This window comes from Helianthus annuus, chromosome 6 (genome assembly GCF_002127325.2).
Source record: "Helianthus annuus cultivar XRQ/B chromosome 6, HanXRQr2.0-SUNRISE, whole genome shotgun sequence".
NCBI classification, from domain to species: domain Eukaryota; kingdom Viridiplantae; phylum Streptophyta; class Magnoliopsida; order Asterales; family Asteraceae; genus Helianthus; species Helianthus annuus.
In genome coordinates, this window is record NC_035438.2 from 58,429,843 (window position 1) to 58,443,445 (window position 13,603).

At 37.5% G+C, this 13,603-nt stretch overlaps 1 protein-coding gene across 2 annotated transcripts; it reads left to right on the forward strand.

The window, feature by feature from the left end:
* The first annotated feature begins 4,417 nt into the window (after positions 1-4,417).
* LOC110865691 (choline monooxygenase, chloroplastic) lies at positions 4,418-12,544 on the forward strand. 2 transcript variants are annotated; one of them, XM_022115016.2, is made up of 10 exons: positions 4,418-5,075; positions 10,410-10,455; positions 10,531-10,666; positions 10,788-10,862; positions 10,966-11,175; positions 11,401-11,493; positions 11,629-11,726; positions 11,837-11,930; positions 12,013-12,063; positions 12,148-12,542. In XM_022115016.2, exons 1-10 carry the CDS (start codon positions 4,784-4,786, stop codon positions 12,283-12,285), a joined length of 1,233 nt encoding a protein of 410 aa, XP_021970708.1. In that variant the 5' UTR covers positions 4,418-4,783; the 3' UTR covers positions 12,286-12,542. The 2 variants fall into 2 exon arrangements, with proteins under 2 accessions (XP_021970708.1, XP_021970709.1); XM_022115017.2 differs by lacking the exons at positions 11,401-11,493; positions 11,629-11,726 and having other exon boundaries at positions 11,832-11,930; positions 12,148-12,544.
* The last annotated feature ends 1,059 nt before the right edge of the window (positions 12,545-13,603 follow it).

Genomic DNA, 13,603 nt, shown 5'->3' on the forward strand with positions numbered 1-13,603 from the left:
CTGCTATTCTTTCCAATTTCTATGCATCTTCCAACACTCCTCATGTTTCAATGCATCTTCGTCGATCGTTTTCCGATAATTTTTCATCCGTCAACCTATTAATCAAATACATCCTTGTTGTCAATCCATGAGCAGTTTCGAATATTTTTTTCCTGCATACATTACATCAATTATTTCATGTATGCACATGTGCAGTAATCATATTACATACAATATGTACAATGCTTATGTTTTAAGGTAATAATGCACGTTTGCATATGTCGTAATACATTCATATTAACTTGATCTGACAAAATATGCACATGTGCATTAACACGACTGACCTTATCAACAGGTTTGTTTCAATAAAAAAATTAACCCTTACCAAATCAAAATTCGTATTACCACCAATCATATTTAACATCAATTAGTAACAAAACTATTATGACAAACTATGCACATGTGCATAACTTTTTTTTAATGCAAATGTTATTCATGGAAGCTAACCTCCAAAACAGAGGCGGTCGAGCCAACCACTACAGCAAATCGAAAAACAACAACTCAACACAAGAACCTAAAGACCGAAAAAGAGCAGCTACCTTATATCGAACCTACACCATTTTTTCCAACTCACGGACCTATTTTTGGACCGATTCTTATACCATAAAAACTGACGGACTTAATATTACGGATAATATCTCCGGGAACCTTTTATTGTTCCTGGCTAACCATATACACCAATTTGTCATGAACATAATGCCATATAAAGCTTCTTTCACTTCTCTATCCAGATGGTAAAACTCAGAGGCAATTACGATATCTTTAGCTGAAAACAGAATAAAAGGACTCACCTTGCACCACTGACTGATGTGATACCAGACAGTTTACGCTACCCTGCACAAACAAAGAAGGTGTTCAGCTGTTCCATCGCCATCTTCACACAGACAACATTTCACGTCTCCGCCCCAACAGTTCCGATCCCAGAGTGAAGTCAGCGTGGAATACGATCTAAAACCTCCCTCCAAACAAAAATATTGCATTTTTTGGGACCCATTTCGACCATTTCACAACGTGCCTGCTGCTGAAATCGGAGCCGCTATACAGGAAGTTCTTGACAGCATTGACTGAAAAATCAGAGTCATTACCTCCCAACCATTCCCAACCATCTTTGCCATCGGACAAAGTGACATTATCGAGGAGCCCGATCAACTCGTGCCATTACAGTAATTATTCGGCAGAGCTTGGGGTTCTCGACAAATTCCAAACCCCCATAAAGTTTATATTATCCTGATTGTACTGGTCCGCCATCAGTCGTCGTTTCTCTTGTTCCATTCTAAATATATTAGGGAAACGGGTTTTGTGCATAATTATGCACATATGCATTAACATGACTGGCCTTGTTAGCATATTATGACAAACTATGCACATGTACATCAACATGAATGACCTTATTAACCTATTCTATCAAATTATGCACATGTGCATAACTGTATATCACCCAATGCTACCTTATTATCATATTCAACCATGAGTTACAGGTTCATATAACTTCATAATATAATTGATTACATAATAATATAACTACATAACTGTATGTCATAACAAAAAACAACACCAAAATAACAATACATACAAATTATATATCATTTATGAATAAATAATTGAGATTAGTATTCAAATTAATGTGCATATTAACAAACTATGACAATTTATGCATACGTGCATAACTATATAAAACACAAAATCACCTTATTATATTGATTTATTAAGTGAATCCTATTCAAATTTTTGTACACGTTAACATACTATTACGTTTTATGCACATGTGCATAACTATGTATCACACACCTCATTGTCTTATTCAGTGTAATCGTAATTTGTCAAACTTTGCACATGTGCATAAATGTATAGAACATAAAATTAGTTTATTCATGTTCCCTATAAACCTATTATGTATAAGCCTGTTATGTCGTGTTAATGCACATGTGCATTAACTGTATATATCATAAAATTATCTTATTATATAAGCCTATTCTGCGTTTTCTGTGTAAGCCTATTCTGCGTTTTCTGTATAAGCCTATTCTGTCGTGTTAATGCACATGTGCATTAACACCACATAACTTGTCGACAGTCATAATTCAGTACTAAAACCCTATCACTTACCAAATCAACTTCCGTGTTGCCAATCATATCCAACATTATGCATATAACATCATTATTTAATAAAAAAATACATAAAACAACACATCAGAATCACATTACACATAGTTCATCACAACATTAGCCCTTCTGTTCACTCAAAAATCTGCATTAACTGTATATATATCATAAAATTATCTTATTATCCTGTTTCGTATAAGCCTATTCTGCTTTTTCTGTATAAGCCTATTCTGTCGTGTTAATGCACATGTGCATTAACACCACATAACTTGTCGACAGTCATAATTCAGTACTAAAACCCTATCAGTTACCAAATCAACTTCCGTGTTGCTAATCATGTCCAACATTATGCATATAACAGCATTCTTTAATAAAAAATACAGAAAACAACACATCAGAATCACATTACACATAGTTCATCACAACATTAGCCCTTCTGTTCACGAAAAAATCATATATATACCACGATTTTCAATAATTCATTTATGAAACAACTGTTTAAATGTAATAACCACATAATAACATGTCTGAAGCGACTGTTGATAGTTGTTTTATCATATACGAGTACAAAACAAGGTGTATGAACTTACAATTTCACGGAACGGTGCAACGGAGGATCGATAGTCCGTTGGATGACTTGTGTTCTTCCGATTATCCCTATCTGTGCATTACGATCGTTTTGCCCTAATTTAGACAGGAATACAAATGTGCAATCGGTGATTATGTTGTTAATGCACTGATATATACTAATTTTGATGACGAATACATGATGAATTATAAGATCGAGATGATGAATTTTGGGGGATTTGGAGTGTGACGTGAACTGAGCTGATGAATTGTGTAGAGATTGGATCTGAGATGATGAATGGATGTGAACTGAATATAAATGATAGTTTAATCTGATGTTTGAAGTCCAGGAGGAGGAGAGGCAGCTGATTTAATTTTTATTATGTATTTATAATAATGCCATGTGTTCACATTGGTTCTCGCGGTTCTCGCAATAAAGGTGGTTCTCGCATGAACCCTACCCTATATATATATATATATGTATGTATATTTACATTATCATATTGAGGTACGAATGGGTATGCTCTTAACCCTATCTGACACCGTCCCCACCACCAAGTCCGTTTTCAACTTCATCATGCGATAATATATGTATGTATATATATAGGGGAGAGTTTAATTGAGAACGCTAAATATTGCGAGAACCAATGTAAACACAACCAAAATACCTAAAAAAAATCTAAGAAAACACATAAATTTTTTTAATAAAAATTACTATTTTTTCATTTATTTAAAAAATTAAAATGTAGCGATTTTTATTAAAAAATAGTAATTTTTTTGGATTTTTAGATTTTTAGGGGTTTAGCTTTATGATTTAGTTTTTAGAATTGAGCTTGGGTGGGGGGTTTAAGTTTTGGGGAGGGGGGGGGGTGTTAGGGGTTTTTTACATTTTTAGGGGGATTAGTTTTAAACATTTAGCTTGGGGGGTTAGTTATTTTTTTTTTTGGAGGGGGGGGGGGGTGGGGGGGTTTAGGTTTTTTGTAGGTTTGTTATGGTGTAATGGGTTTATTTTATTGTCTTCACATTGATTCTCGCATAAATCCTACCATATATATATATATATATATATTAAAATCATCAAATATATACATTATCATATTGAGGCTCGAATGGGGGGGGGGGTGGTTTAGGTTTTTTTTAGGTTTTTGATGGTGTAGTGGGTTTATTTTATTGTGTTCACATTGATTTTTGCGATTCTCGCAATAAAGGTGATTCTCGCATAAACCCTACCATATATATATATATATATATATATATATATATATATATATTAAAATCATCAAATGTATACATTATCATATTGAGGCTCGAATGGGTATGCTCTTAACCCCACCTGACAGTATCCCCCAATGTTTTAAAAACCGGTTTTTAAGTCATACCGGATTGGACTCTAAAATGGTTCAACCGGTTGATTCGAGTTGTATTAGCCGGTTGAACCGGGTTACTAGTGAACCCTATAAATTCCATAAAATACAAATTCATCTAAAAAACAATCCAATCTTGACTAGAATTTATGTAAGTTATTAAAGTTTTATCTAAAAACAACTATTTTTATTGTAAACTATTAAGCATTTTAAGAATATTTTTATTAGTTATAAAAAATATTGCATTGTACGATGTGGGTAACAATTTCAACAACGATGAAATATTGAAATAGAAGACACTAGGTTAATTACCGGAAATAGGGAAGATCAATATTACCTTAATATTGTATTTTATTAAAATTAAGAAATCAAATCTTAAGATAATGCAAACCGGTACAACGGTTTGAACCGACAGAACCGGATTTACCGCCGGTACATAAGACATACCGTATTCGGGTTTTACCGGCCTTTATCGTACCGGACTCGTGTCCGATATCCGGTTTAACCGGTATAACAGACCGGTTCATACCGGTATTTAAAACATTGGTATCCCCACCACCAAGTCCGTTTTTCAACTTCATCATGCGATAAACTTGGCTCTAAAACCAACACGGGAGATTGGTCCACGTGGACCTTCACAAACCAGTAATAATGGGCATCCTCTACTCTAATTAATAATTCAAGTTACTCTTTCAGTGAGAAGTAGAGCGATCATGGCGATGAATATGATGATGATTAACCCCATTAATCTTAACCTGAACAAAACTAGAAACCCGTACCCAAATTCATACATACAACACACCCAATCACTCAAATCATCACAAATTAGCAACACCCATGAACCCAATCACACTTCATTCATATCAGCTCATTCACTGGTCCAACAATTCGACCCCAATATCCCAATTCAAGAAGCCCTAACCCCACCAAGTTCATGGTACACTTCCACTGAGTTTCTCTCTCTAGAATTTGATCAAGTCTTCTTCAAAGGATGGCAGGCTGTTGGTAATCAGATTATCCCATATCTTGTTTATGTTGTTATGTATCAATTTGGTTGATTATTTAAAAGTCAACTCCAGTATATAACCTGTTTTATGTTTGTAAGGCCCCCAAACCGGGCATCTTACCGTCGGGTCACATCACAGTGTACTATTTAAAAATAAGATTTTACTTCAAATACGCAACGGAAAATTTTCAATTACAAAAAAACAATACATAATTTATTTAAACTCAAAATGTTATTTAGCCGTTAACAAACTGAATGCCTTCCACCCTAACACGAGTAATCTCATCCGCTGGCCAAGAGCAACACTGACTCGAATCACACACCTGCAAAACAATCTAACATACATGCAAAAGTCAGCTACGCTGAGTGGGTTCTAATAGTTTAAGTTAAAGCTTTTAAAGCACATCGTGAACGCTTTGTTTGAAAACCAAAACACCACCTTTGTAAAAACACCAGCGTTTATTAAATTACGTTAGCATCATTTTTTAAAATTTAACGGGTCCAACCCGTAAACCAAAACTCTACCCATATCTTAGGCCCAATTATCCTACAAGTAATCCTTTCTGATTTGGATCAGATCACTTAAACATCAAAGGACGACCCGATATGAATCTTAATTCATAGGATGATTAACCAAACCGATCCGTATCTAGGACATAAAAACTAATGTCCTAAAACTCAATTGTAACTTAACCTTGTCCGTCTACATAGTTTAACATCACTCGGAAATTTTATAATAGAACAACATTCGTCACCCGTATCATTTGACATCACTCGTCAACTGTACAAATAATTATCATATACCCACCATTTAACTAGCGTGAAACACATAAGCACATAAGGTGGGAACCTAACACATCATTTGTTGCCCGTAGGATATCATCATTTGCCCTCGTCAGGGTTTCGTCTCCTCCAAATTTGACTCCGAAGAGTCCGTCACCCGCATATTAACCCCGAAGGGTCCGTCGTTGCCACTAGGGCTAATCATCTAAACACCTCAAAGGTGTTTCTCGTGACCTGACGCCACCCTGAAGGTAACACCGCCATCACGAGTAACCCGCATCTCGTGACCTGACGCCACCCCGAAGGTAATGTCGCCATCACAAGTAACCAACATCTCGTGACCTGACGCCACCCCGAAGGTAACGCGGCCATCACAAGTAAACAACATCTCATGACCTAACATCACCCCAAAGGTAACGCTGTCATCACGAGTAACCGACGTCAAGCACCTCAAGGATGCTAATTCACATAAGGCACATATACACATACAATGTTAATAGCACGTTAACTACTCGGCAACTACTACCTTCACAATCTCACTACCACTAAGGTTCGAAACCTATGATAAAATAAAATTTATCATGACACAAGTTGTGCTTTTAATATCGACACCTACCATGCCCCATCCCTATACGACCTCGACATAACTAAATAAAATGCCATACACTTATGCAGGACTAATATAGCCTGATTAATCACTACGTCGTATAAAAACATTGTTCGTGGGAAGACATTTATAAAACATTTTAATCGCAAGACTCATTAATATATTAAACTTGTAGCACATATGAAAACATGTGAAAAGCATGTATGCTAGCCCCCAAAATATTTAAGAAAAAGGGGATTAAAACTCACAGGTTGCAAGCTTCCAAGTCCACGAGCTAGGCGTCTCGAACCGCATCCTCAAACGGAACCTGTAACCGAAACCCGTGGTTATAATTCATTTAAATAAGTAACTCATAAATTTTGCGAACATTCGTCTCCTACTACTCGCCATCCCAAGTCGCGCACACGATACGAACCGAATCGCCCCGACCCGTTTGAACCCGAGTCTACCCAACATTCAAACTATATGCAAGCACACCATACACAAACCTTTTCAACCTTCTGATACAACAAAATCCTTAATCATCTTTGGTTGAATACATTTACTAATATAATTAACACGTAAGCATTCTTTACAGTTTGATACCCATATTCAATTCCTGGTACTACCCACGTCCATTAAATAAATGGCTTTTAAACTCTATCTATGCACCAACTCTCCATATGAACCAACCCCAAAACCTTACTGTCAATGTTTTAAAATCTGGTTTTTTAATCATACTGGGTTAGGCACAAAAATGGTTTAACCGGTTGAACCGGGTTTTATCGGGCAGTTCAACCGGATTGACTAGTTAACTGTATAATTCCATAAATTACAACATCAACTCAAAAAATAATCCAAAATTGAATGTAGATGTAAATTTGTAACGAATGATGGAGTGATGGAAGTCTGGAACACGTCACGAATGATGGATTGATGAAGTAAGTTTTTTTTTTTTTTTTTTTTTTTTTTTTTATTTTGATTGATGGAGATAAAATATTAAAAGTCATTAGGTTAAAGTTGAGAGTAAACAAGAAGATGGGCCGATAAAAAGTAAAATCCTAACCCAAAAACAGACCTGAGCCGGTACCGGTATAATAGTTCAAACCGGTATACCGGATTTACTGGCGGTACAAAGTTGATGCCGATCTCCTACTTACCGGAGTGTTCCGGACCAGATTTAAATCCGAAAACGGTAATACTAATATAACCGGCCGGTATTTACCGGTTTTTAAAACATTACTTACTGTAACCCTCATATGAACACACCTTCCCCATTAAGATACTATGGTCAACATCCTCATCAACAAATAAATTATGTTCATCCATACATGATGCACACCATGCAATCTTGTATCTTAACAAAACATATGCTCTCACTTTTTCCCATTTAATATATAAATAAATATGTATATGCATGAAGGCATGTAGAGGGGGCAATCTTGACCCAAAGTCTTTTAAATGGGTCAATTTGGTTGCTTTTAAAATATATGGGTTGGTTTGGGTAAGATATTTTAACTAAATGGGTCACAATGGGTCACATGAAATTTTATCTTGTTATTTTCGGGTCAAAGCGGGTCGACAACATTAAAGAAATGGGTCGATGTGGGTTCAGGTCAAATTGAGTTTCGGGCCAAGACGGGTTTCGGCACGACGCGGGTTTTGGATCGGAACGGGGCCGGTTCGGGTCGGGTTTCGGGCCGACACGAGTTTCTGCACGGGACGGGTTTCGCATCGCAACGGGTTTTGGGCCGACACGAGTTTCCGCACGACATGAGTTTCAGGTCGGGATGAGTTTCGTACCATTTCGACGCGTCCCGTTTCGACCCATACCGTTTCTGCCAGTACCGTTTCGACCAGTACTGTTTCGAATCGAACCGTTTCGACGCGAACCGTTTCGACGCGAACCGTTTCAACCCGTACCGTTTCTACCAGTACCATTTCGACCAATACCGTTTCGAATCGAACCGTTTCGACGAACCGTTTTGACCCGTACCGTTTCGACCAGTACCGTTTCGAATCGTACCATTTCGACCCGTATCGTTTCAACCCGTACCGTTTCGACGCAAACCTCCATCACCATTAAACTCCGAACATTGACGCTGGTGTACCATTATCATCACCTTATTCGTTGCCATTTGAGTGATAAACGAAGAAGAAGAGAATCTGATGGTTATTTGAAAACAAAGAATGACAAAACTTTATTGTGACGATTTGTTTTGTCGCAACTTGCATTCTCCATGTATCCACTGTACTTGACACTAGGGATGAGTAATTGGTATAAAATACCGTCCCGATCCCGAATTTTTCCGGTACCGAAAACGGTATCCACTTTTTGGCATTTTCGGTATCGGTACGGTACGGTATCGGTAAAATACCGAATTTTACCCTCAAAATACCGATACCGTACCGACATATTTCGGTATCGGTATCGGTACCAAGTTTAAACAAAATTCGGGATCGGTATTTTTCGGGATCGAGACGGTATCGGTAATTGCTCATCCCTACTTGACACACAACTTTATGGAAGTGATTTGACCATTTTTTTTTTCATTGCATTTTCTTAACAATAAGTTGTGATGCTGTGTTGAAATATTGTTTGAAAAGTTAATTGAAATCACTTTTTTTGAAATGGCCACAAATCGATATTGCTGCAGTTTTAATGTTACATTTAGTATTGTGGAATAAGTACAGCAAGTGGTAATTTCTTTCTACTTAATGATTCATCATTCATTATCGAGCAAGTTTTGAATGTTCTAAGCTATGTGATTGTTCAAAAAAAAAAAAAAACTGACCCGACCCGACCCGAAACCCGTTCTGACCCGGACCCGTTTCAACCCGAACCCGTTCTAACCCAAACCCGTTCCGACCCCAACCCGTTCCGACCCAAACCAAAACAACCCTTTTTTTAGTTGACCCGTTTTGACCCGAACCCGTTTTGACCCATGACCCAACCTGACCCGACCCGTTTGCCAGGTCTAAAGGCATGCATCACACCAAGAGTCAACCCTTAAGCGAAACACTCTTACACCCACACATCACCATCTTCATGCATTACACTACACACCCACATGTAAACACCTCCATTCCCTTCAACACCTTCACGACAAGAACATCTACGCCCCGTTTCAACCTGTTCACCTACGTCACACGGTACCGCCACCTCCTGCCGTGCCCGACACCACCGTCAAAACACCTCATCATCATCGTCATGACCATGTCTCCTCACCATCACACCACGTTATCACCTTCGCCGCCATCGCACACCATCACCGGCATCACACCCATCACTACCAAACGCCCTTGTCGCGGATCCTGTACATGTCCACCATACAAAACCCTACGCCCTCCCGTAACCAAAATGATAACAAATGGGTTTAAGGAATTACCTGAAATTGAATAAGTGATCCGACTCGACCACCACCACCACCACCACCACCACCACCACCACAATAGATCTTCAATGAAGTCTAGGCATTCGTTTCGCCTAAATAATCATATGGCGAATTTTCAGGATGTTACAATGTTCCTTTTACTCATATGTTGTTTATGAAGATAATTGTTTGGTTGAGTTATGTTTAGTCTGCAAGAGATTGGAGATGATGAATTGATTATGTTTGACTAACTATGTTTAGTACTAGTTTGACCTCAAAAGTCAAATTGGCTGACTTTCGAAGTCATCACCACCATAGTATTTAATTTATGTCCCTTGTACTGACATGTCGTTTATGAAGATAACTGTTTGAAAGAATTATAATCAGTTTGCAAGAAACCTAAAATGATCAAATTATTAATCATACAAAATTATTGATATTGTATAGTTTGACCTTAAAAGTCAAAAGTGTACAATTGTCTAACGAAGTTAGGTAGAATGATGAAATTTTGAATAGTATGAAAAGGTCTTGAGTTTGAATGCTTGTACAGAGGGTATAAGATCTGTTGTTTGTGTTTGATTGTTGTTTAGGATGTACTGCACAAGTTCAGGAGGCTAACAGTTTCTTTACTGGAAGGTGAATTTTGTATTTCTTTTTTGTTGTATGGAGTTCTTGTTAATTGGATAAGGTTAAATGACTGAGATGTGGCAGATTAGGAAATATAGAATATGTGGTGTGTCGTGATGAATATGGTGAGTTGCACGCATTTCATAATGTTTGTCGTCATCATGCCTCGCTTCTAGCCTTTGGAAGTGGGAAAGGTTCTTGCTTTACATGCCCTTATCATGTGAGTTAACTTCTATTATTTCGGAGTCGTGTTTTCTTGGCTCATGAGTAAATCCTAAAAGAACAAGCATCCATGAGCCCGGTTTTCTAACAGAATGTACACGCTCTGTTAATCGTTTCAGGGATGGACATATGGGTTGAATGGAGCACTTCTAAAAGCAACAAGAATAACAGGGATAAAGAACTTCAATGTTAACGTATGGTCGTCCCATTTATATGGAAATGCATATACATTATTTCTCTTTAATTGATTATTATATTTATATGATCCTTACACGGTATGCTTGTCTTGATGTTTAGGAGTTTGGACTCGTTCCATTGAGGGTGGCCGTATGGGGGCCATTTATCCTTCTTAATTTAGAAAAAGGAGCGTTTTCTCAACAAGGTTGTGATGATAATGTGGGAATGGAATGGCTTGGTAGCTCTTCTAAGATACTAAGTACCAACGGGGTCGATACTTCTCTAAGTTATGTTTGCAGACGCGAGTATATTATCGAGTGTAACTGGAAGGTTTGGCTCTGATCTCTCTCTCTCTCTCTCTCTCCCATTTGTATGAGATCCATGTGGGTTGTATCTAGTCGAGTCAGGGGCCACATATGCAAATTATTCAGAGTCAGGGCCCACGTATAACTCCGGCTGGTAGGAGGGGGTACGTATATCCTGGGACTGTGTAGGTCAAATATGTAAAATCCTTTGGTTATCCAAGAAGACAGTGTTTTGAGTGCTGTTTTTCAGGTCTTTTGTGATAATCACACAGATGGCGGGTATCATGGACCTTTCGTGCATAAAGATCTTTGTCTTAATCTTCTCAACTCCCTTTCCACCACAGTATGCTTACTACATTTTAATCTTATACTATACTTACATTACATTCGGTTTACATTTTATCTTTGTCTCAAAGTATATAGATGCAAATGTTTTCCTTTGTAAGTAGTTGATACTTCAAAATACTTTCATATTAAGGTATACGAGAAAGTAAGCATACTAGGTCAGGAAAAATTGGATAGGCTTGGATATGAATCCTTATATGCTTTCATATATCCAAACTTCATGGTGAATAGGCAAGTTTCTTGACTTAAATTTGCTTTCTACTTAAATCGTCCAGACGGCCCTGTTGCATCAAGATTGCGCGCTGTCTAACCATTTCTTGTTCTGGCATGGCCTAGGATAGGTACGGGCCATGGATGGACACCAATCTAATACTTCCATTAGGACCCCGACGATGCAAAGTGGTTTTTGATTACTTTCTTGAAGCGTCTCTTAAGGTACCTTATGAACCGCACCCTGCTTGTATTCATTTCCACGTATGCATAGGGGTGCATAACGTATAACGGCTCGTTGTTGCAGGATGATGAAGCTTTTGTGGCTAAGGGTATAGAATACAACGAGAAACTTCAGGTATGCAAAGATTATATGGATTCTAGGCTTTTGCACTATGTGATCTCATGTTATATGACCATATATCTTTTATATGATTTGTAGATGGAAGATTTTGTGTTGTGTCAAGCGGTCCAGAGAGGGTTGGAATCACCGGCTTATAGCAGAGGTCGATATGTGCCTATGGTGGAGGAGGCCATGCATCATTTTCATTGTCTGCTACATCAAAATCTTATCAAATGATGTTATTTATGACCGGTAACTGTTATATGCACCATTAAGTTTCATTGTAGGTGAACCCCATTGATTATGAATTTCTAATTTGTTTCATGTAATCGAATTGAAGATCATTGGGGTTCATCATCATTGCCATGATCTGATTTTACAATCTTCCTCACACTCAATCTCGGTTATTATCATCGTACATGACGTAAAAATCTTAACTTTTTTGGTTTAACATATTTAAAAATTTATGACAGTTTTAAGTCTGATCAACTAACTATTTATTATGCTTCATGAAGGTTGAACCATTTGATGAGTTATGTTTGATTTTTTAAGCAAACTCACACACCCTTTAACAATTCGGTACGATAGAGCTATATGCCCTTGTTTTCACTTTAGTGTGTTTCTGATGCGTGTGTAGTGTAATATAATTTAGATGTATATTTAAGCCCTTTTTACACTTTTAGCCAAGTTTTAAATTTATAAAACACGATATTTACTAACACTAAACACACATATGGGCAAGTGCACCCATCGTTGACGTAGTATAGTGTTGGTAAGATACCGAGGTCGTCCAACGACACAAGAGCTTTTAGTACCGGTTTATCCTCAACGTCTAACCAAATCAAAATGTTAGAAAAGATTTTTAAACTAAGAAAATAAAAACTAACTAAATGCTGAAAATAAAATAAAAATAAAAACAGATAGACAAGATGAATCACTTGGATCCGACTCGTGTATTAGTATAACCTTTGATTATTTTCGCACTTTTGCACTTGTTTAAGAGATTATCTTAGTTATTGTAGTAGGCCCCTCTTTTGAAGGCGACGTTACCCTCAACCCAGTAGTTTGAGTCAGCAAGGATACAATCCTAAAGGGTCGGATTATTGAAAGATAATGAATTAAGTTATTAATGCAAATTCTGGTAGGCCCCTCTTTTGGAGGTGACGTTACCCTCGACTAAGTAGTCTGAGTCAGCAGGGATACAGTCCTAAATAGCCGGGTTATAGTATTAATAGTAGTTAACTTATGAGGGGGTCAAAGAGTTTGGATCCCCGCCATCCAATACCTATGGGCATTGAAGGAGATCCTACTAAATTTGACCCAGGTCCCTTGCAGGACCTCTAAACGCTGAACAAGGGCAAGACCCTTACCAAACCGTTCCATTAACCCCCGACCAGGTAGCCAACATATCTCCATATAGACCGTGGAGATATGAATGGTGAAAATCTTTTATTTTATATAGACAGTAAAATAATGCCAAGACACCACGGACAAACGATAAGAAAAGATCACCTTCAACATAAGCAACTAGTTATTAAAGTCATTAATACAAAAC

Excerpts from the sequence above, each read along its gene's own strand:
- LOC110865691 (XM_022115016.2), top strand. The coding sequence starts at position 4,784 with ATGGCGATGAATATGATGATGATTAACCCCATTAATCTTAACCTGAAC. Across the intron at positions 5,076-10,409 it reads CAAAGGATGGCAGGCTGTTG|GATGTACTGCACAAGTTCAG; the intron begins GTAATCAGATTA and ends ATTGTTGTTTAG. Across the intron at positions 10,863-10,965 it reads TAAAGAACTTCAATGTTAAC|GAGTTTGGACTCGTTCCATT; the intron begins GTATGGTCGTCC and ends CTTGATGTTTAG.